The sequence below is a fragment of the Macaca mulatta genome, chromosome 12 (assembly GCF_049350105.2).
Source record: "Macaca mulatta isolate MMU2019108-1 chromosome 12, T2T-MMU8v2.0, whole genome shotgun sequence".
In the NCBI taxonomy this organism is placed as follows: domain Eukaryota; kingdom Metazoa; phylum Chordata; class Mammalia; order Primates; family Cercopithecidae; genus Macaca; species Macaca mulatta.
The window spans coordinates 82,439,873-82,464,933 of record NC_133417.1 but is presented as its reverse complement, the minus strand read 5'-3'; the positions used below and the strand labels follow the sequence as shown (position 1 = coordinate 82,464,933).

General features: G+C 35.4%; 1 protein-coding gene across 6 annotated transcripts in view; it reads right to left on the bottom strand.

The window, feature by feature from the left end:
- Window positions 1-1,826: 1,826 nt before the first annotated feature.
- Window positions 1,827-25,061, bottom strand: part of AGPS (alkylglycerone phosphate synthase) — a 160,850-nt gene continuing 137,615 nt past the window's right edge. For all 6 annotated transcript variants that reach the window (XM_077957233.1, XM_015110421.3, XM_077957232.1 and 3 more), the window contains 2 exons: window positions 23,325-23,382; window positions 1,827-7,568 (listed from right to left, as the gene is read on the bottom strand). In XM_077957233.1, coding sequence (XP_077813359.1) covers window positions 7,447-7,568; window positions 23,325-23,382 — 180 coding nt within the window. In that variant the 3' untranslated portion in view covers window positions 1,827-7,446. The remainder of the gene's footprint in view (window positions 7,569-23,324; window positions 23,383-25,061) is intronic.

Genomic DNA, 25,061 nt, shown 5'->3' with positions numbered 1-25,061 from the left:
AGACTGAGTTGAAACGGACCTCAGAGTTTTTCACTTTATAAAAGAAGAAATTAGGTCCGAATAGGGAATGTGACTTGTAGTTTGTAGAGAAAAATGAATCACACCCAAAATGTCCAGAATAGAACCTTATCCACTGCTTCTTGTATTTAGAACCCTATCTTCTAAGTTACTTTACAGTGGTAAAATTCTGCCATTTTCTAAAAAGAGCAGCTTCACCTATCTAATGTTAGCACAATGAGGTACAAAGGACATGGCAAAACTATGCAAGGGTGGATTTCAGAGCTTGTCCATCAGGCAATACCAGGCCCAATCAACAGACCGCATCAGAAAATGCAGCAGAAAATGGGTTTGAGTCTTTCAAAAAGAGAAACATGCCCCTGAGGCCAAACATAGGCAAAAGGAAATGTGATGGCAGGAAGGTTTCATTTCTTTTTCTTATAGGGTAGCACATGAAACTGTAGTAGTAGCTTTATCAGGATTTCACTGTGGCAGCAGAAAATGTTAAAGTAAACATGATTACTTATCTGACATAAATGCTGATTAACTGAATAAAAAGTGTATTTGTGGCCAAAATGTAAAAGTATAAGGTGGACAATTGTATGTCAAGCGAAAGTGTAGATGTCTGAATCCTGAATGTTCTTTCATGGATGAAATGTCAGGATCATGGGTCAGATAGGCCCTTGTACCAATTATCTGTCATTACTTGGATGAAAATCCAGACAGTATTTGTCTCTATTTTACTGATGACCTGAAGCTTGATGGCACAGAAAATATTCTGGGTAAGAGTCAAGATCCTAACATTTTGAAAATATGGAACTAACTCCAGTAAGATACAAATTTTAGTAAAGCTAAATATAAGTAATGGGGCTTTAAAAAAATTAGCCTCCAAGGAGATGCGGCCAAAATGTCACATGAAAAAGACAATCTTTGGTAAATGGCATATAGTCAGTATGAGTTGACAGAGCAATGCCCACCAAAAATGCTTTTTTATTAGTAACTACACTAGAGGAAGCATTGGTACTACTCTGGAAGATTTGTTTTCAGGCCTAGACACCACACTTTAAAAACAGCAAATGGGCACATGTGAAGAGGATTATTAAGGTGAAAGTCTATAAATGACAGGAGCAAAGGTTGACAGGAGAAGGTGTTGAAGAACATGGGACCTGACTTAAAATACCTGAAGAGCAGCCCTTCAACAGAGAAATTGGACAATTCTTTATGACCAAAGGTGGCAGAAGTTGTATAATGGGTAGAAGGCAAACACAGATTTCAGTCTAATAATAATAATTTAAAAATTTCCTAATATTTGAAGATGACAGAAGTTGGAAAAGGCTTCCTGGAAAGGCAATGAATTTGCATTTGTTCACAGCAATAAATGGTCAGGAAGACTGGTTATCTGTTTGTGGTCTGGGGAACGTTAGGTAGCAATTATGTTCAGATGGGATGAAGCAAATAAGATGGGATGATTTCTAGAGTTCATTCAATCTGAACTTATATAAGTCAGGTAGAAAATTGCTTTTCTTAACTACATAATACAAGAGCTAAAATCTTAGTATGGCTAGTGATTACTGAAATGTATCATGTAAGACAGAGTTCAACAGGTCTGACCTTCAGTCATTTCAGAGCCCAGATAGCTACAACCTTCCTTTCAGTGTGGGAGCCACAGGCAGGGATGTAATCAGTATCTGTGCACATGCCCTTTACTACCAGAGAGGGTACTCATGGGCACAAAGTGTATCCTGTTTGTTTTTGCCAAGAATAGCATGCTGTCAACAAAGGTTAAATAGAACCAATGTGAAATAAACAACAATTTCTTTAACAATGGGTGGTTGTGGTATTGATTTATTTTTCCCCAGCACATCTTAAAAATCACACATGGGCATTTGCTTATAGAACAGTACAGTCTAAGAAAACCAATAAAAGGAGAATCTGAACACACAGTGAAAGCATGGAATACTGATATGTGTTGAGCCCTTGTGGAAAACAGTATGGCTCAGTTGGAATTGACAAAGCTACGCTGGAAACTCTCAGGAATTTTCCTTCCCACTGCATATCCCCTTTTAGACTATAAATGTAAAGAGAAGAATTGTTTGTATGCATTAGTTACAGCAGTATAATGGCTTACATACAGGTGCTTACTCACATGTAGTTCCCAAAGGATTACTACAGTCCTAGCAGGAATATGTACTGCCTTGGAGGAAGACTCAGGATAAGATATTATTCAAGTCAAGTTGTATCAGAGCCAAAGTATTTCACAGGCTTAGCAAAAATGAACAAGAATTAATATAACCTACATATATTTCTCATAAGATTTAATCATTGTCCAGAACAGAAATATTCGTTATTCGGAAGGCACCATCACACGAAAAAGGACTGGCACATAATATTAGGAATAAAAGCCACCCGCCCCCCTGCCAGCTCCACAGGTTCTGTTCCTCAGGGAGCCTGTAAGCAAACATCCAGAAAGAATGTAGTGAGTGTCTTGAGGCTCAATGCCACATCCACCAAGCCACAACTTAGGGCTACTAGGTTGGGGCAGTAGGAATGAAAATCACATACAAATCCCATTGACTGATTAGATGTGTATCAGAGTACAGGTCCACCATACAATTAGTTAAATATACTAGAACAGATTATCCAAAACAATACTGTGGAAAGAATTACCAGTGTTTCCACATACAACTACTTAATTCCTGACATGTTCTTGAAGAGGAATAGTCTTGAACTGATGAATGACCTCTGTCTAAAGACTTATCCTCTCCCACTCATTTAAAATAATGGCTATTTCATGGAAAAAAAAAAAATCTCAACAAGGCACTGTGAGCTTTTGGGGATACAGTATATAAGTAGCCCAAAAATAACTACTTATAGAAACTTATATGCCAGTATGAGCATTTCATGTCCTTTTCCGATATGTGAACAAGATTACTTTAAAGGAAAAACATGTTTCCTAGGGTGCATGTGGTGTTCAGGAAAAACACTGCCAACAAAAGGTTGTCTTAAAAACACGTATATATGTTGCTTAGAAATCCACGATGAAACAGATTTTTTTCCTTTTCTTTCTCACTCAGATTTGGAATTCAGAGTCTCTGCAAGATGTTTTTCCTTGTGGAAAAATAAATAATCTCCTTTGGAAACCAAAAAAGAAATGTTTTCATGTTCACAGAACTAAAGTTACTAAATTCTGTGATGGTTCTTTGGCTTGAGTGTTCTATATGTCAGTGGTCCTTACTCCGATTTGTTAAGGAATTGTGATTAGAAGAGCACAAGAGTGCTCTTTGAGGATCTTCCAAGGTTCAAAAGGGAGTGCTTCGGGTTCACAGGAGTCTCAATGCCTCCTGGGAATATAGCATTGATTTTAAAAAATGATGAGGGATTGACAAAACCTAGCTACCAATATCGTCAACTATAAATCCAGAGATTTAGTCACAAGTAGGTTGCACTTGATTATGCTACAAGCAACAAAATTATAAAAATAAATTTTGTGTTTTCAAATCAGTGGAAATATGAACATGAAAAACTAAAGTTAAAAGAAAAACCCATATGCAAACAGAAGAATAAACAGCTTCACACTCCCTTTGAAGAAAAAAAACTTAGACCCAGGTCCATTTTATTAATAATATGATCTATAATCTCTTGACATCACAAGTAGTTTTTACAGTTAAATTTCACACTGAAGACAAACACTGTTTGGCTTAGGGAGCAGAAAGCTGAGTAACTTACATCCTTTATATCAGACACTATATTTTAACAGTTTAAGAAAACCTTTTATACTTTCTGGATTTAAGCATCAATGTATAAGTTGTTTCCTTTACAGGAAACTGAAATAAGTAAAAATTAAGTGAATATACTGACATATGTATGGCTCATTTGGGAACATGAAGCCTAGAGCAAAGCCAAGCTTCTGTAACTCATAAAGTCAAAGGTAAAACATTCTGGATTCTTCAAACCTAAATGGGCACTTGTTATTTTCCACTTTTCTTCAACCATGAGCTAAGTCCTAACTAAAATCAGAGTTGATAAAGATTAAGTGGTAAACAAAAAAATTATTAAAGCTGTCCTTAACTCCTGTCTGAGTGTTTTTTAAGATGTAGATATATGCTTTCCACAGCATTCCATTTTGGCTGCCTGAAGCACCAGCACATGCAGTTTGTAAATCAATCTGTAGTAACTGTGTTCTAACATTTATACAGAATAGAAGTTCAACCAAACCCAGCCCCATATAACAGCCAAGGGAACACACTTCAGTGTAGGACTACAGAGCTTCTCTGATAAGCTACAGTTAAGTTGTAGCTATAAAGGAATATGACAAAGGAAAGTCTGGGTGCTAACATGCAGAAAAGCATTTTCAAAAATGCAAGCCAGGACTTAGCAGTTACTAACAGACTATTCTGGGTAGGGGGAAAGGTTTCCTTGCAACCATCTGTATCTGGTATAACATATACACCGATGGAAGCTCATCCTTTATTGCAATTTTGTTTTCAAAATACATCAACACTGTTAGGCAAACTAGAAGGCTTCCAACTTCATAAATAACTTTTAAGTAATAGTACTGCAATATGGAAGCACTTTTAGGAAGAAAACTCCTATTTCCTCAGAAGAAACAATATAATCCTCTTTTCTTTGTGTAAAATGATGGGCACAATAAATGTGGTTTCCACAATTCTTACTAAGCTAAAAACAGCTCAAGTTACTTATCATAAGACTAAATTCACTTATGCACTACTAGAAATTGCACCAAACATTAAGGCAACAGTTTCTCTAAGGGTCTATAAAGACTGTTCACACTGAGTCTTTAGTATTCAATGCCATTTCTCACTAGCGGCAAGTTACTATTCCCACTGAAACCCCAACCCAAATGTGACATTACCAAATTTAAGTAAATTATTGCAAATATGACTAATTTAAGAAAGTCAGTGTTATGCAGTACTGAAAACCAAATAGGCAATAGGTTTTTTAAATTAAAAATAAACATTAAAAATGAGTTAAGAAGTGTCACATAAACAGTGTTCTCCTAACTTTTATGAAGCCATTTTCAAATATAATAGAAATAAGAAGCATGGTTTAAGTGCTTCTGTGCATATTCATGAACTCAGTCCTCCACAGATACTAAGTCTATACTGAGGCACCTCCCAGAAGTAGGTGTGTGAAAGTGGGGGCTGGGGGTGGGGCGAGGCTTTCTGATTTACTAAATCAGAGCGAAACAGTACTGATGAATGTTCTTGTGTTTCAAAATGATTTCGGTAGAAATGATTCCACCTACAAAATGCAGTCACCATTATAAAATCAAGGTTGGGGAGTCCTGCATATACTTGGAAAAAGAAAAACAAAGACATAAATCACGAATTTCCATAAGGTTCATGTAGAATAGTGAACATAATAATTTCAGGTGTTACATTTATAGTTTCCTAATATCAAGTACGGATTTCTGAGGTTGTTGAAATTGAACTCCCTGGGAAAGAATGTTATAACAATCACATGCAAAGGAATGGATCTTCTAATGAACCTGTTTTATTTTTTAAAAATTACTCAGAAACATATATATATACACACACACACACACATATACATGTGTGTGTATATATATATACTTCCAGTGAGACATTAGTACCTTCTTTAATTTTATATTTTGATCACCAATTAGAGAAATTACCTTCATGAACAGATGCATTTTATAAAGCTGAGATTTTTATAATTCTAGAGGCAACTTCCTCATCAAGTGTCCAATTAGGTCTAATATCAAGGGCTTAAAGCAAAGATCTGCTGGAAATTCTATAATTAAAAATAAATCACCAATGAAGAGAGGCAGTTTCTAAAAAAGAAATATTTCATTTTGTTGTTAAACTGATATTTAATTCTAATTTAATTACAGATTTATTAGTTTGAGGCCAATTTTAATAGTTAAAAATTATCATTTTGAAGTCTTAAAAATATCATTTTGTCAATTTTAAATTATCATTTTTCTGGTTAAGGCTACTTCAGATATAAAAGGTATCAAACTGCCCAAAAATACTTTGGAGCTGTTGCTACATACACAGACAATGCATCCTTTTAAAGGATTGTCTGCATTTTGACTTACATTATCTGATCAAATATTAGTTTTAAAAAATTATCAAAAGTTAGGTATTACATTAAGAAAAGAATCCATCTCAAAATGTGAATCATGAACCTTGGCAGACAGTGATTCAAAGTAATCATTTCACTTTAATATCCAGGTTTGAATGTACAAATGTTTGCTAAATGTGATTAATGTCCTCATTATTTAAGAAACGGATATTTCAAACTTTTGATTATGGTATATGCATTAATACATTACATTACATTTAAAAAAAATTTAGGTTAAACCAGTTATTCAAAAAAGGCATTAAACCATTATTAAAAACTAAATTGAAACTTTACTTTTTATATGAAAATTTATCATGCAGTTGGGATTAATTTTAAAAAAGCAAAATGATTTTTGTTGTTGAAACTGCTGAGGCTTTCAAATTCAGTAGTTGAATGATGACTGTTTCTTTAGTGAAACAATTCTTGCAATTGGAGACATTAAGTCTAAGGAATTTTCCTTCTGCTCCTGCTGTAGCTGTTTCTTCTGCATTTCAGCAACAAGAATGTGAAATCAGAAACATTAGGACTCTAATTTGAATAAAGGCATTCATTTCATGGTAAACCTGTTCTTCACTTGCAATGAGGGATGTCAGCTTTTCTTACAAAACATGTTATCAATGAATTAGAATATAACAATAGGTTATCTCAGTGATACAAATACAACTCATACCTCAATAGAAACAGAAACATGGAGAACAAAAACATGTCCCCTAACAGAATAATTTGTATATTGATGATACAAGGTTTTATGCATGTATACTAATTTCAAAACAAAAACAAAAACAAAAAAACCCCATAGGCCAAGCACCTTACAGAAGTGAAGGTTTTCTAAATAACAGGTTGCCTATATTCTTTCATGAATATCCTTCCCTTTAATGGCCTAGTCACACTAGAATATGCTCTTAAACGATGTACATGTGTATCACTCCTCAGTGGAATCCTTTCCTAGACATCTGATTCCCAGAAACATTCTTTTAAAAAGAGGCTAGCTGAGCAATCAATGATACCGAAATCTGTCTTTGTTCCCCAAGAGGAAGCATCAATACAAAACAGCTGGCAGCAGCTTCCTCTGGAATAGTTGGCAGCCTTGTGCTGCCTAAAATTTGAAATGACAACCGTTGGCTGTAAAATGACGTACCTACAATGAGAGAGATTTAGGAATACCATCTGTCAATGCATAGATGTAGAAACAAAACAAACTACAGAATGAAAACAAACTTATTTTAAACCAACAAACAAAGTATCCAAAATATAGTCCATGATATATTTGATTACGATTATAACCACAGTTGAAAACTTAAAAAAAAAAATTGACATTTTTTTGTAATGATACTAATGGATTTATAAAAGGTTTCTGTTTCCAAAGATGTTATTGGGGTCCACATATTCCTTGACAGACTTCAGCATCCCAAAGCCGACATCAGAGATACTTTCCTTTAGCCACTGCTTCCGTAACTTGCCCACTGGAAAAACAAAATCAAAAATGCTTCAATATACGCTATGATGCTGGGAACCAATCAATCTTGTGACCACGAGTGAACAAACACTGTGTGATAAATGCTTTTATTCAAAAATGAGAAATGTTTTGCTTTATTTGATTTATTGAGCCCACCAGACTATCAAGCTCATTAAGCCCAGTGTATTCCCAGGGGAAGTCTGTGCTCCACAGTGTCTCCTTTCTCTGCAAACTATGAAATGGAGATTGAAGGAAGCTTGGATGGAGATTATAGCCCATTTTACAAATAACAAAATGAGAAAAACGTGCATTTCGAAAGAACCCACCTTTGCCTTAACTACCACAACACACCCAAGTTTTAGAGAAAATGAAGTTAACTAAAGAAAAACATCATATTGGGATGAATTTGTCGGGTAAATTTAGCAAAAATGACAGGATATATCTTCTTAAAATATGTTAACGAACATAAAGGCTTAAAATAAGAAAATTTGAAACTTTAATAGGCTTAAGATAAAAAATCTAGTTATTAAGCTTCTATTTACATTTTATTTTCACAGTACTTTTAAATAAATTTGCATGTTCCCAAATAATGGTTACTTTCTTCCTACTGTTTTTCCAGATTTAGATTTTTTTCCCCTAAGGCATTAAATAAATCAAATACCTAATCCATCGTAAACTTAATCTTTTGCTTTTACATACTGTACAAAGTTCCCTTTTTTTGTTTCTAGGTCTTGCTAATTTGCTCTGAGAATAATGAAGTAACATAACGGTTAGCAGCATAAATTATATTTCAAAAGGTGCTCAATGAAAAACATAACCTTTTGTAAGTAGAACTTTTGTAAGAAAGAATATGTACTTAATCTGTAAAAGAATTCTGAAATGTCAACTTGCTCTGGTATTAAAAAGCAAAGCAATACGCTAACTTATCTGTGGCAAAATGGATAAATCTTTTAATTTACAGTTAGGATTATTTGTACTTGTACTTCTCCAAAAAACCTATTATTGTAATAATTGAATTCAAATGGTCATTTTCCACAAATGTTCATTAGTGATCCAAAGTCATCAACAGTGATTTAATTGACCAACTGAAATGGAAAACCTTCTTTCATTAAAGTATTCAGCCTGTCATTCTAGAATGCATTCCCATTTATTAGGCTGTAGTGATACATCATAGCATCTGCCTTTTGGAAACCTTAAATACCATTTCAAGCTCAACTAAAACCATCTTTTCTGTCCAGTTCTCTAAGAAACCATCAAATTGTCATCAAAATAATAAATACTGTGATAATCTCAGAAAGCAAATTATATGCTTGGCTTTCAGAAATAAAAAGGTATTGCTGGTATTAAGATGGGGGGAAACGAAGTTTAGCAGAAAAAAAACCCTTAAATTCAAAATGAAAAATTTTGTTTGAGATAGTTCTAAAACCAGAAGCTAAGAGTAAATAAATCCCCCTACTCATGCAGTCTCTACCACCTAAAAGATATTCTACCAGGACCTTCTATTATCTCCTAAGGGACCATCCATTACTCTGATTCAGCCTGTGTTTTCACTTGCAAATGGATTAGACTTTATGAAGTCTCTTCAACTCTAATATTCTATGATTTTAAGCACTTATTTAAAAAGTTAAAAATCAGTTTTTTCCAGATTTGCTCCACAGGATTAAAAAAAAAAAAAAAACTACTCTGTGAATGGTAAAAGTGGCATTACTATATTATTATAAGCTGCCCACACTGAGGCTGAAGACAGAGAGGGGTGACGAGCAGTGAATGCCAGTCTCCACTGTTATCTGTAATATAGTTTCACTGAATGTATCCTGTGGTTATGGATGTAATTGTCCTGAAAAGACTGCAAACAACTGCTCCAACAAGATGGAGCACATTAGAACCTCAGCAGGATGCCCAACAGCTAGCTTGTCTGCCTGGTTTTACACCTCTAGTAATAATGCAATTCCACAAGGAACTGAACCATCGTCTGAGAAGCCACCCAACAGCCATTGCATATTTAATGAAGTCACTCACCAAGCGCTGGAAAGCAGAAGGTGCTTGGAGTGCATCATTAGTTCTGTCAGAAGGATAATTTACACATCTATCTTGTCAAATTTTCTATGGTTTACACTTTTACAATAATCAATCTAATATACATTTGATTAGTGAAGTAGAAAGTAAAAAAAAAAAAAAAAAAAGGTGGCCAGTACAGCCAACAAAGCTGTGGCCCCTCATAAACACATTTGATAAGAGCATTTAACCCCTTCATGGCAGAGGTCTGGCGCTTCTTCTGCCACTGATAACAGAATTTGAAATGGGGTCAGAAACCTTGGTTTACGCAATTAAAGGTACTAGAAATCTTTGGCTTTGTTTAACAATTTAAGTTAACTACTTCACAGGATACGTACACAGACAGAAAACACAAACAAAAGCGTTCAATATGCCTTAACAACAAGACAATTATTGGAGTCTTCTTGAGATTCTGGAGCACCTTATGTAGCTACCTCACATGGATCAATAAAACAACAAACACCACAGGCCCTAATCTTGAAGAAACACACTTCAAAGTACAAGATTTTTATTCCAGAGCTAAACACCACCACTAATAATGCCCTTTGTACAATTCTTAGTTGTACTGTTAGGCATTCGGAAATTAGCTGACTATACTGATCTATATCCATGTAACATACATGGGTATACAACTATACAGCAGTTCCTTATTAAGCACCTGTAAAACTCATTTTCAGAAAGGGAAGAAATTATACTCTGTCCCTTATGTGACATGCCATATTAAAGGAAGGGAAAATGAATGACTAAAGACAGCAAATAACAGGTGGCCTAAAACTATTTCAGTGTACCTTTATGGGATAGTTATCTACTGAAAGGCATGTGTACACATACCACATAAAGCCTATTCTTCTTTTTTAGACCTGAATCATCTGATGTGGGGTATTCATAGCTACTGACCCAACATATTCCTTTGACTTCTGATGCTCTAGAAGTATAAATCTAGCCTAAGAGTCAACACCAGAGCTACAAAAAGCCAGGATCACCATCTCTGAAAACAAGTACCTTGCATTCCATAATTCTCTATTATTCTAAATATATGATTCCTTAAGTACTTAAGTATTTAGATGTATTTTATAAGACATAAAAAAGATGGGTCAAATACTGAATATTACAGAAAACTAGGCCAGGCACAGTGACTCATGCTTGTAGTCCCAATGTTTTGGGAGGCTGAGGTGGGAAGACCATTTGAGCCCAGGAGTTCAAGACCAGCCTGGGTAACATAGTGAGATCCCATCTCTAAAAAAAATAAAAATAAAAAAAATAAAAAATAAGCTGGATGTGGCGGCATGCATCTGCAGTCTCAGCTACTCAGGAGATTGAGGCAAGAGAACTTGAGCCCAGAAGTTTGAGGCTGCAGTGAGTCAAGATCATGCCACTGCATTCTAGCCCAGGTGACAGAGTGAGGCCCCATAGTTCACACACACACAAAAAGAAACAAAAAAGAAAAGAAAGAAAACTAAGTGGGGACGGAGGGGGGGGGGTTCTGCCTAAATTAAAAATGGAGTTCACTTTTTTACAATTCAATTTCTAATAATATATATAGAGCCTGGATAAAACAAGTTGTGTGTGTTCTTCCACAACACATAGTACATTTTTAAAACTTTGCTTTTGGAACAGAGAATATGGAAGCTTTCAAGTATAGTTTTTCAAATTATAGGCTCACTATTCCCCTGGATGCTAAGAGATTCAAGAAAGAATGCAAGAAGTTGTGGTATGATCAACAGCATAAATGAATGAACAGGCATGTACTCAAGGTATGAGAGGTAAAATGATGTAAATGGAAAATGTGGACATGGAGGCCAATATGGCCACCAAAAATTATCTGGAACTACTTTTGAGGCTTAAGGGATTGAAGATTTAGCAGAAACTACCAAACAGTCCTAACCTATAAGGGATAAATCCAGCGTCTGCTGGTCACAGAAGTCTCTAGTTAAATTTTAATTTTTTGAAACATACATTTGATTATAAGTCAAAAAGATTTATTATAGACTTACTAAAAAGAACAAATTATGAAATGGGCCATACATTTAGAAGATTATTGAAGGTGAAGCTCAGAAGTAGACTTCAGCCAAAGCAAAAAGCATCTGACCATTATAACAACTATATTTTGAAAGTTCTAGTTTGAGTATCCTGGATATCTCTTTAGCACTATTCTATAGGTCAGATTTTAAGAAGAAAATCTAGACTTAGTTGCTTATATGAGTGATCTGAGCATTGACTTTGTATTTCAATATTTAATTTAATCTGACCAAACTACTGCTGGATTACGTAGTAGTGCTAGAGGGACACCCAACCTCTTCCCACGATTAACTGTTTGCTAATCACATGAAACCAACTATAAAAAGTATTCTGTAACAATGTAATAATGTAATACAGGCATTCTCCGACTAACAAACATATTACTTATAAGTTATAGACATAAAATTGTCAAAGAGAAAAAGTTCTCTTTAGAGATCCGAAGCTAAGTGATATTATTCAAGCCACCTATATTCACTCTCCTGGTGATACATCTGAGGCTAGAAGCTACTAAAGGTATAGCATGTGGTAAGAGACAGCAAACACAATGTTGTCCCTGGCCCTTTTGTCTTGGGCTTGGCCCCTGTAGTCACATAGGGGTGGGCGGTTGGTGAGGTGGCGAGCAGGGATCAGTACCTTCTTGCTACAGATTTCCTCTGTCAGCTCTCAAATCTGTTTAACCTGTGCTATAGCTGCAATATTAATAGTTTAATGTTGAGTTAAATTATGGATTAAGTTGGTTTCCACAGTATGTTCTTACACTCTAACTACATTGCTTCAATGGAAAAATAGTATAATCAACATATAAGTTTTGTTAGAAAAGGCCAAAGAAACTGAAAAAATTAAAAGGTAAAACAAATTTTCTATCTTATGGTAATATGATAAAGATTTAATGTTGGAAAGGCTAAACTCATCTGGTAGCTATCAAAGGAATAAGACATTGACATTGATATAGTCAAGAACAGTTCTATCATAACAAGGATCCCTGTGCTGTCTGTTTACAGTCACACCCTCTCCAGCCTCGACTTTTGGAAATCACTAATTTTTTTTTTTTTACTTTTAAGATTTTGTCATTTCAAACATGTCATAGAAGTAGAACCATGCAGTATGTAACCTTTGGGGATGGCTTTTATTCACTTAACATAATTCCCTGGAGAGTTATTCCAAGTTGTTGCATGTATTGATAGTTCATTCTTTTTTATTTATTGCAGAGTAGTATTCAATGGTATGGATGTACCACAGTATGTTTAGCCATTCATCAGCTGAAGGACATCTGGGCTGTTTCCGGTTTGGGTCCATTATGCTATTATGAATAAAGCCGCTATGAATATTTATGTTCATGTTTTTATGTGAACGTAAGTTTTCACTTCTCTGGTACAAATGCTCAAATGTGCATTTGCTGGGTTGAGTGGTGATTACATGTTTGGTTTTAAAAGAAACTGCCAAACTGTTTTCCAGAATGGCTGTACCACTTTACATTCCCCCGAGCAATGTATGAGTGATTCAGTTTCTCTGCATCATTGGCAGAATTTGATATTGTCACTATTTTTTTTTTTTATTTTAGCCATTCTGATAGGTGTGTAGTGATATCTCCTGTGGCTTCAACTTTCATTTCCCTAATAGCTAACAATGTTGAACATCTTTTCATGTGATTATGTGCCATCTGTATATCTTCTTCAGTGAAATTTTTCTTCATGTCTCTTGCCTATTTTCTAATTAAAGCATTTGCTTTTTACTAATGAGCTCTGAAAATTATTTATACATAATAGATATGTCTTTTCTTGGATATAGGGTTTGCACATATTTTCTCCTCCTCTATAACCTATCTTTTCATCCTAACACAGTCCTTCACAGAGCAAATGTTTCTAATTCTGATAAAATCCAGTTTATCAATTTTTTATAAATTATACTTTTAGTGTCCAGTCTAAGAATTCTTTGCCCGGCTCTAGATCCTGAAGATATTCCATGCATTTTTCTAAAGGTTTTATAGTGTTGTTTTACTTTTAAGTTCATTATCCATTTTGAGTTAAATTTTTGTATAGGTATGAGATTTAGGTCAGAGTTCTTTTCTTCCCACCAGTACTATTTGTTGAAAAAGCTATGCTTCCTCCACTAGATTGCTTTCGTACTTTTGTCAAACTCATCTTGGCATGTTTGTGTGCTCTATTTCTGGGTTCTCTTTTCTGTTCCCCTGATCTATGTGTCCTCCTCCAATAACGCACAGTCTTGACTACTGTAACTATATAATAAGTCTTGAAATAAGGTAGATTGACTGTTCTCACTTTATTCATTTTCTCAGATTTGTTTTAGCTGTCTAGCTCCTTCTCCTTACCATATAATTTTTAGAATAACATTTTCTATATCTATTAAACATCTTGCTGAAATTTTGACAGAAAATGCACTAACCAGATAGATCAATTTATAAAGAACTGACAGCTTTACTATGTACAGTTTTCTACCAAACTATGAATACTGTATGTCTCTTCATTTATTTAGGCCTTCTTTGATTTCTTTCATCAAGATTCTGTAATTTTCAGAATACAAATTCTGTATATATTTTGCTAGATTTATGCCTATTTCATTTTCTTTGGAACAACTATAAGTGGTATTATATTTTAGATTTGGTTTCTATATGTTTATTGTTAGTATTTAGAAATGTAACTGATTTTTGTGTGTGATCTTGTATCTTGAAATCTTGCTGACTCTGTTTTTGTACATTCTTTGGGATTTTCTATATAGTCAATAATGGCACCTACAAATAGGGATAGTTATACTTCCTTCTTTCCAATCTATATGCCTTTTATTTCACACTACAAATTAACAAATGGCCCCAAACCTGATTTTTTTGCTCAGCTTCTTTGAGTAGTTTCCTTTTACTTTTAAAGTTTCTAATACTATTAGATTCTGGTAAGACTACGAAAAAAAGGTAACAGCAGCTGCCCTATAATTATAATACGGAATAATTTTGGTTAGGTAAAAAAAAAATCAATATTTAAACTAGGACTGGTTATACTTAATCAAGGTTTTTAACTTCCTGACAAGGACTTAGGTATAATTTTAGCAAATGAACAACTTAAAAACTTAAGTCATAAATTGAAATTACATACATGGCTGACATAAACTTTGCTATTTAAACTGACCAGCTCGTCAGTTACAAAAACAAGCACTATGAAGATTAAGTTAAGTAGGCTTTATATTTCCTATAGCCTCCAGTTCCAGACTACATCTGTTTTCTCTGATACACAAAACCAGAGTTAAAATAGCTCCATTTATCACAGCATGATTGTAGGCAGACAAACCAGCCTGTCTGTTTCCAGATAGTGAAAGCAACTGTTATTAATCACAATTACAGGCCAAACCCTCTAAGAGAAATTGCATCAATATTCTCCCAACCCCTGGCCCTTTTACTCTGGAACTCAAAAATGGTACTGAAAGTGTCATGACACTGCCTGAAGGTCAGTAAATAAAGACGCTACTATGAGTTCAACTTGAGTTTTAAGTTCAGGGTGCAAATCAAGAAAAATATTTTCTATACATAAAAATAAGTGATCTCTCAAAAGCTCTAGTATTAAATAAGTTTAGCAAGGCAACTAAAAACATTATTTAAAATTTATGTTGAAAAGATTTCTGCTTTATGAAATTATACTGAATAGCAGCAAGCATTTGAAATATACAAATTACATGATTACCTATAAACAGAAAAGCTATTATGAAAATAACATTCTTCGATAGCAAATTTCATAGCCAATACTGTGAAGGAAATTTATTTTTCTTTCATGCTGATTGTAAGAAACTTTCCTATAGAGTGAGATCAACTGTAGTTTATAAATGAAGTTTTAAAACTATTGTTGAATCATATCCCTTGAATGTATGGCTCTTTCTCAAATACACTGTAATCCTTTTTTTAATGGTTAAGGCAAGAGTGCCAACAGAGTGCCACCTGGTGCTGTTTACTGCTATTATTAAAAACAAACAAACACAAAAAACTATTGTTTTTTAAGCACCTACTAAATGTAAGGCATTTAGATGTTTTACATACATTATCATGTTAAGTCTTACAATAAACATATGAGACAGGTACCATTATTCCCATTTTGCAGGTGAGGAAAGTGTAAGTCAGAGAAATTATTTTCCTAAGGTCACACAGTTAAATGCAAAACCAGGAATCCAATATAGATTTGATTCCAGAGCCTACATTCTTTCCCCTCTGTTGTTCAGCTACTCAAATTTTTATTGGTTTTAAGACAAAAGGTTTGAATGAAACCTTACATACTTAATGCATCTATGGAAGAACACTAAATGGTTGGTGGTATGGAGTTGCAGAAAAATGCACATTATTTTACCCTACTTCTCCAATGAATAACTCACTCTGCTAATATACTTTCCCAGAAATATTAGAGAATAAGCTGAGCCTTTCTATGACTAAATATGACCCTCTATTCAATATTTAGGCCAGTTACCAAATGTTAAGCTACATTAACTATGAGACTATTGTCTTTTTTCTTTTTCTTTTTTTAAGAGACAGGATCTTACTCTCTATCACCCACGCTGAGAGGAGTGGTGTGATGACAGCTCACCGCAACCTTAACCTCCCAGGCTCAAGCCATCTTCCTTCCCCAGCTTCCCAAGTAGTTAGGACTATAGGCATATGCCACCAGAGTGAGCTAGTTTTTTTTTTTTAGTTTTTGTAGTCTTGCTATGTTGCGCAGACTGTCTCAAACTCCTGGGCTCAAGCAATCCTCCTGCCTGGGCCTCCCCAAGTGTTTGGAATGCAGGTGTGAGCCACAGCCAACTACTGCTGTTCTAATATAAAAGAATAATATGCGGCTGGGCGTGGTGGCACACGCCTGTAATTCCAGCACTTTGGGAGGCCAAGGCAGGGGGATCACCTGAGGTCAGGAGTTTAAGACCAGCCTGGCCAACATGGTGAAACCCCGACTCTACTAAAAATACAAAAAATTAGCTGGGTGTGGTGGCGGGAGCCTGTAATCCCAGCTGCTCAGGAGGCTGAGGCAGGAGAATAGCTTGAACCTGGGAGGCAGAGGTTGCAGTGAGCCGAGATCCAGCCATTGCACTCCAGCCTGGGCAACAAGAACGAAACTCTGTCTCAAAAAAAAAAAAAAAAAGAAAAGAAAAAAAAAAGGATTAATATGCAAGATTCAGAGCTATTTGAGAATTTGCAAAACTGTTCAAATTCTGCGAGCATTTATTTGGGCATGCACTTATTCACTCATTTAACATATTCATTGAGCATCTATGATGGTGAACTATGTAGAGCAGCCATAGGGAGTGAGAAATACAGTGACAAACAAGATAAAGTCATTAACCTCAATGAATTTAATTCAAATGGGGAATACAGAAGCTACACAAGAGGACAGGGAAGATCCTTCTAAGACGGTGACATTTTTATTAGAGACCTAAACAATGGTAGAAGGTGAGCCATGCAAACATCTGAAGGAGAGGACAAAAAAAAAAAGAACATTAGAAAAAGAGGGAACAAACAGCAAAGGCCTTGAATGGGAAAAGGGACTAGTATGTCTGAGGAATAGCAAGAAGGCCAATGCTGCTAGAGGTACAAAGTAATCAAAGATGAGGACAGAGAGAAGGATATACAATGTATATCCTTGAAGGTCATGATACGGAGTTTTATTTATTTATTTATTTATTTATTATTATTATACTTTAAGTTCTAGGGTACATGTGCATAACGTGCAGGTTTGTTACATATGTATACTTGTGCCATGTTGGTGTGCTGCACCCATGAACTCGTCAGCACCCCTCAACTCGTCATTTACATCAGGTACAACTCCCAATGCAATCCCTCCCCCCTCCCCCCTCCCCATGATAGGCCCCGGTGTGTGATGTTCCCCTTCCCGAGTCCAAGTGATCTCATTGTTCAGTTCCCACCTATGAGTGAGAACATGCGGTGTTTGGTTTTCTGTTCTTGCGATAGTTTGCTAAGAATGATGGTTTCCAGCTGCATCCATGTCCCTACAAAGGACACAAACTCATCCTTTTTTATGGCTGCATAGTATTCCATGGTGTATATGTGCCACATTTTCTTAATCCAGTCTGTCACTGATGGACATTTGGGTTGATTCCAAGTCTTTGCTATTGTGAATCGTGCCGCAATAAACATACATGTGCATGTGTCTTTATAGCAGCATGATTTATAATCCTTTGGGTATATACCCAGTAATGGGATGGCTGGGTCATATGGTACATCTAGTTCTAGATGCATCACGCTACCTGACTTCAAACTATACTACAAGGCTACAGTAACCAAAACAGCATGGTACTGGTACCAAAACAGAGATACAGACCAAAGGAACCGAACAGAGTCCTCAGAAATAATACCACACATCTACAGCCATCTGATCTTTGACAAACCTGACAAAAACAAGAAATGGGGAAAGGATTCCCTATTAAATAAATGCTGCTGGGAAAATTGGCTAGCCATAAGTAGAAAGCTGAAACTGGATCCTTTCCTTACTCCTTATATGAAAATTAATTCAAGATTGATTAGAGACTTAAATGTTAGACCTAATACCATAAAAACCCTAGAAGAAAACCTAGGTAGTACCATTAAGGACATAGGCATGGGCAAAGACTTCATGTCTAAAACACCAAAAGCAACGGCAGCAAAAGCCAAAATTGACAAATGGGATCTAATTAAACTAAAAAGCTTCTGCACAGCAAAAGAAACTGCCATTAGAGTGAACAGGCAACCTACAGAATGGGAGAAAATTTTTGCAATCTACTCATCTGACAAAGGGCTAATATCCAGAACCTACAAAGAACTCAAACAAATTTACAAGAAAAAAACAACCCCATCAAAAAGTGGGTGAAGGATATGAACAGACATTTCTCAAAAGAAGACATTCATACAGCCAACAGACACATGAAAAAATGCTCATCATCACTGGCCGTCAGAGAAATGCAAATCAAAACCACAATGAGATACCATCTCACACCAGTTAGACTGGCAATCATTAAAAAGTCAGGAAACAACAGGTGCTGGAGAGGATGTAGAGAAACAGGAACACTTTTACACTGTTGGTGGGATTGTAAACTAGTTCAACCATTATGGAAAACATGATAAGGAGTTTTCATTTTGTTCTGAATGTGAGAAGAAACCACTGATGTTTTTAACAGATTAATCAAGCAGCAAGAGAAATGAGAATACAGGAGCAGAGTGGAAGAAAGACCAGTTAGGAGGCTACTGTAGAAAATAGTGATGGAACTAGCGTAGTGGTGTAGAGGTGATATCTTTTGGTATCTGGGAGTTATCAGCATATAGATGGTCTTCTAAATTATGAAACTGAGATAATCACCAAATAAATGAGTGAGCATAGAGAAATGAAGGTCTGAGGGCTGAGCCCTGGAAGACTCCAATATTTAGCAATTTAGAAGAGAAAAAACTAGAAAAGGGAAAGCATCTTCATTCTATCAACATACCTAAAGTATGTTTTGTATTCAGACTTACCAAGTTTCTTTTTCTAAGCACTAGAGAAAACCAGGTAGTTCAGAGTCTGTTTCCATGCAGTCATATTTTGACCACATAGAAAATAAAAATACAAGAAATAGGATAGCCCTAAAAGATTTCTATTTAAATGAGGGAAAACCTCTAAATAAATTAATATGCCATCAAACCTTGCTAGATTCAACTTCAAGCCAATAATTTCTAAAAATAAATCATTTCACCAAATTGGGAGTCTTCAATTAAAGAAGGCCTATAAACCTAGAACCTGAAAAATGCACATAACTTATACACATAACTTTAATGCAACATGATATGACCACCATTTGTTTTATTACCTGATACTGTTGACATGTTAGGAACCTACAATCAGGAAGTATAAAAGCAACCAGAAAGTAAATTTGACTTATGGAAAAGAACTGAGAAAACAATAGAAATATCTATGATGAGGAAATTAAAATTTTAATTCACTTCTGTTCATCTGCTTCATCTAAAGCAGGGCAAGTAATTAACTCAATGTCAACATTAAAGAAACAGATTTTATATTTTAAAAGAAAAATAGTAATATATAATATTTATTTTCCTTTTATTGATTTATTGAGACAGGGACTTGCTCTGTCACCCAGGCTGGAGTGCAATGATGCAATCACGGCTCACTGCAACCTCAACCTCTCAGGGGCAAGCAATCCTCCTACCTCAGCCTCCTGAGTAGCTGGGATTACAGGTACACGCTACCATGCCCAGCTAAGTTTTGTACTTTTTGTGGAGATGGGGTCTTGCTATGTTGCCCAAACTGGTCTCGAACTCCTGAGCTTAAGCAATCCACCTGCCTCAGCCTCCCAAAGTGCTGGGATTACAGGTGTAAGCCCCCGCACCCAACCCATATACATTTTAAAAAATTAATTACATGTCTCTTCTCAAAGCCTGTCATTTTCAGTCTTTTTAGATTTTACTAATTCCAGACATTTTAGGCTTTTATTTAAGAGGACAAGCATTCAAATTCAAATTCTGGCACTAACAATTATTACTGATTTTTGGGTCAGTTACTTTATATTCAGCACCTTAGCATCTTCATGTGAAAGAGAGGAATAATATCTATTCCACTGCATTAAGCAGAATTAAAGGAGGTTAAGTATGTGGAACACCTAGGCAAATATTTACAGCTTTATAAATGTTAGTTATTTTCCTTTATTCTATCCCCTTTCTCTTCACTGTTTCAGCATCTATAGCATTTACATGTTTATTAAAGTCATCTTTTGAATGCTTTTCAAAGAAAAGGGCATACTCTTACCTTAAAGTAGCAATAATATAATCCCATCAGTTTTCATCAGTAGCTTTTGAAATGGTGTAATATTTTATTCTACTGGACTATAAGGCACTTCACGGGAAAGACTGCCATTCTTTGAAACCATATTGCCTAGTAGATGGGTAATACTTATAATATGGAAAACGGATTATACAACATTAAAAGGTATTAAGCATACTTTGTATCAAAAAATATGACAAGCACTTTGGGAGGCCGAGACGGGCGGATCATCTGAGGTCAGGAGTACGAGATCAGCCTGGCCAACGTGGTAAAATCCCGTCTCTACTGAAAATACAAGAATTCTTGTATTTTTACTTGGTGGTACATGCCTGTAATCCCAGCTACTAGGGAGGCTGAGGCATGAGAATCACTTGAATCCGGGAGGTAGTAGTTGCAGTGAGCCGAGATGGCACCACTGCACTCCAGCCTGGGCAATAAAGTGAGACTCGGTATCAAAAAAAAAAAAAAAAAAAAGAGAAGAAGCTATTTACATTATTTTCTTTGTGATCAATAATTGAATAAACATGATCTTATAAATTAACATTTTCTAACTATTTGTTAATTAACTTTTATTTCTGTGAATTGATTACTATAATGGAGTATTACCATAGCTCTCACAAATGAAATCCAGGTTTCAAATAGATTTGCACCAGAGTTGTTTAATTCTATTATTTTAAATTTGTGCATATTTCCTTTTTTCTGTAATGACAGCTTTATGAATACATTATTTCAAGTATGTTTGCACAGACTCTGTTAGAGCCTACCAAGAAGCTCTCAGTGTCTGGGGTATATCTGAATAAGTAAAATCAGCAGTTCTGCGAAATTACACTTTCTGCATCTTAAAAACAGACACTATTATTGGAGGCACCTGAATTTCCTCATAGACTCTAAAGAAGCAGAGTCACTGGCCGAGGAAAAAACTGTTGGTTTGGTTTTCCTCTATAATGCATGCAGTCATTTGGTCATTTCCAACTTCTAGAGAATTTCTGACACTGTATAAAGATTGGGTAAACTGAGAACATCATCTCACAATTAAGGAAACAGCTCATCTAACAAACAACTACCTAAAGACAATTAAGCCTCTAGTTCCTTGTTATATATATGATTCAGCTGCTCTCACGCTCTTGCAGAATCACTTCTCCCCCATCATTTACCATTATAAACACAGAAACCACATTTCTTCATTTTAAAAGAGAAAAGTACACTGTTGGCTGCTGACACATACCAAAGGGCAAATTTGTTGGCTACGGTGGGAAAATTTTAATTTTTCTTCAAACAAGTAATTATGGCTAAATCATTTTGCTTCCTCTCTCCCATGTAATCAATTTAGACAAAGAACAAATGAATAATTCATGATATATTTATATATATTTTAAAGTTCCTTGCATATTAATACAGTGTCATTTTGAAACAGAATAAAAACTATTTAAAATAATGTATATAGCTTTCTGAAAAATTTAAAGGAAGATGCTAAAACCTAAGTATCTTTAAGTAACTCCTCATTCACATTTCCAAAATTAGGTTTGGACTTTTAGAGTAATTGGAAGCTTTTAATTCCACTTGAGAGGTTTCTCATATTCATTTCCCTCCCTTTTCCATTTTTGTTATGCTAGCATTCATGAGAACCATCATCAAATGAAAGGATAATAAATAGAAAAAGGAGAGAAGAGCATATTATCTTCAATGCTATTGGCTAAGTTAAAAATTTATTTGTGGGGGTTAAGAGAAAAGTATAGCAAAAGATTAAACTGACACAATGATGTTGGGAGCTATTTTATTCATCAACATGAGCAATCTTTTCCAGACCTGGCTGTAAGAATATTAAATGGACACACACCTTCCACAGTCCACTCCTTTTCCAACAGAATTCTTTCATTCATTCTGCATCAATCTATGGAGGGCTGACTGGGGCTAAGCACTCTTCTAGGTGCTACCACATAGCAACAAACAAATCAAAAATTCCTGTCCTCATGGATTCTCACTTTTCAGTAGGAAGAGAAAATTTTAAAAAGTACAAATATATAGCGTATTAGATAATAATAAGTGCTATGAATGAAAATTAAACAGGGGAAAAAAAGGATATAAGGAGTCAAGAGCAGTTGAATTTTTAAATTAGGTGGTTATTCTCATTGTGTTTCCTAAAAGCTATTTAAAAATCTACACATTTCTCTTTTCCTAGGCATCAAATTATATTGAGGGATATATTAAGAACAAATTTCTATTCTATAGAACAAGTGGATAACCTCAAAAATTACCATTTTAATAACTGAATAGCCATTGTTTAAGTTTTAAAGGGTCGCCTCATTATTTTCATAAGCATGCTAGTAACAAAGATAGACATATTGGTAATAATTTTTGTTGGTGACGTGATAAATTCTGACAACACTTGATACTTACCAAAATGACCACCAAGTAATAACAAGACAGCATTAAAACCTTGAAAAAAGATTTTTCTCATATCCTGTCTTGATTAATTTGCTGAGCTTTGGGCGGGCAGAACAAACAGCTCTTCAATATATTGTAAAACTGATGACCAGCTACATTCCAATAGTGGCTGAAAAACATTTATGTAGGTTTTCTTCCCCATCATCCTTTAAAAACGTTTGCCCTAATGGTCAAGTACCTCCCAGGCAAGCTGAGCTATTCTCTGATTACATGAGGTCCCTGAGACCTCAGAAGGTTGGCTGGGCTCCATTTCTATGCAGGCTTGTTAAAGTAAGCTTCTCGTGGCTACTACTGCAACCTAACTACCTACCTCAGTAAACAACTATTTCAAAGACATAGAAACTTTAAAGAAATCTCAAGTACTCTCATATTATTCATATCATGTCTCTCCCTAGCATTTTACTGAACTGAATATTTTTTAAAGTAAGAATATTAGAAATTCTACTCCCAAAAAAGAATACCTCCATGGTGATGTGACAGGCTCCCTCCATTAGCAAGGATTTCTTCTCTAGCAGCTGCCTGTATTTGGAAACAACACAACAAATTGTTGCTACTTAGATTTCATTTTGCAGTGAAAGAAAAAGACCCCAATCCCAAAGGCGGCACATTTCCTGGGTTAAATAATAAACTAGAAGCCTAACTTTCCTCTCTTTTGGTCAAATGTGTTTAAAAAGCAATTAAATAAGTAGCCTAGCTTTGTAAGATTTTTTTCTAGTGAATAGTCACAATCTCTATAAAGATCATTTTGAGATTCTAGGAAAAAAAGACAAAATGACCATTCAGCACACTAAGTTGTTAATAATACTAATAAATGCAAAGTTGTAAATGTACAGTCAGGTTCTACTTAGTAATGAACATCTCATTATACCAACAAAGTGACTAACATTTACTGACCGCCTCCTATAAGTGTACCAGAAAAGTTCCAAGTAATTTGCCTGCAGTATCTCATTTATTTTCAGTATAGCTTTATGAAATAACTACAATTACTCCCATTTCGCAGATAAAATAAGGCTTAGATAGGTTAAATTATTTGCTTAATATCATATAGTGGGCATCAGAATTATAATAAAGCTATTAGAGTCTTTATTAAACCTATTAGAAATCAACCACAAATGCCTTTATGCAGAACACTTCTTAGGTCAATGACTTGGGATAAATTACTTGTCAGTCTTATGGATACCTAAGAGTGAAAAGAAAAACCTCGTTTTATCCTAATATGTAACATCCTAACCAAGCTCTTTATAGAGCAGACAGGTAAGAAAAGATAAACACTTGTAACAAAATATAGAATGACTAAAGAGCAGTGTAAAAAAGGATGACAGAAACCAGAATTGCCTTCAGTTCCTAATGATTCGTGAATATATAAATGGCTACGAGGTAAAATATCTGTAGTACCTTGGGCCTCTCAGAATTACTCACGTGTGTATGTATAAACCATCAGGAATTAGGCAGGGTAGGAGAGGGCCCAGGTGGGACAGACGGACCACATCCCACTGCAAAGTAATCGATAAGAACCCTCGGCTGGGTGTGGTGGCTCATGCCTGTAATCCCAGCACTTTGGGAGGCCAAGGTGGGTGGATCACTTGAGGTCAGGAGTTTGAGACCAGCCTGGCCAACATGGTGAAACCCCATCTCTACTAAAAATACAAAAAATTGGCCCGGCATGGTGGTGCATGCATGCCTGTAAGTAATCCCAGCTACTCAGGAGGCTGAGACAGGAGAATCGCTTAAATCCGGGAGGCAGAGGTTGCAGTGAGCCGAGATCATGCCACTGCACTCCAGCCTGGGCAATAGAGTGAGACTTCATCTCCAAAAAACCCTCATTACTGAGGGTTTTCCGAATGAATCCTACATATGACATCTCCTGCTCTAAGAATTTATATCCTCCAACAAATTACTTTAAATAAAGCAATAGCTACTTGAGATCAGTAGCACTTAGAGACCAGCAGTTTGGACTGAGAAAGTAGGAACAATTTCACTCTGTGGTACTGTACAGAAGGGACATTTGGGTAGCCAGAGGGCAAACACTGAAGCAGTGAAAGGCTCAAGTGACAAAAAAGTACTCAGACTTTTGGGAATGATTAATATTATTCTGATTGGGGTGATGGTTTCACAGGTGTATACATATGTCAAAACTGTACACACTGTATACAGCTTACTGTATTTGAATTGTACTTCAAAAAAGCTGCTAAAAAAAA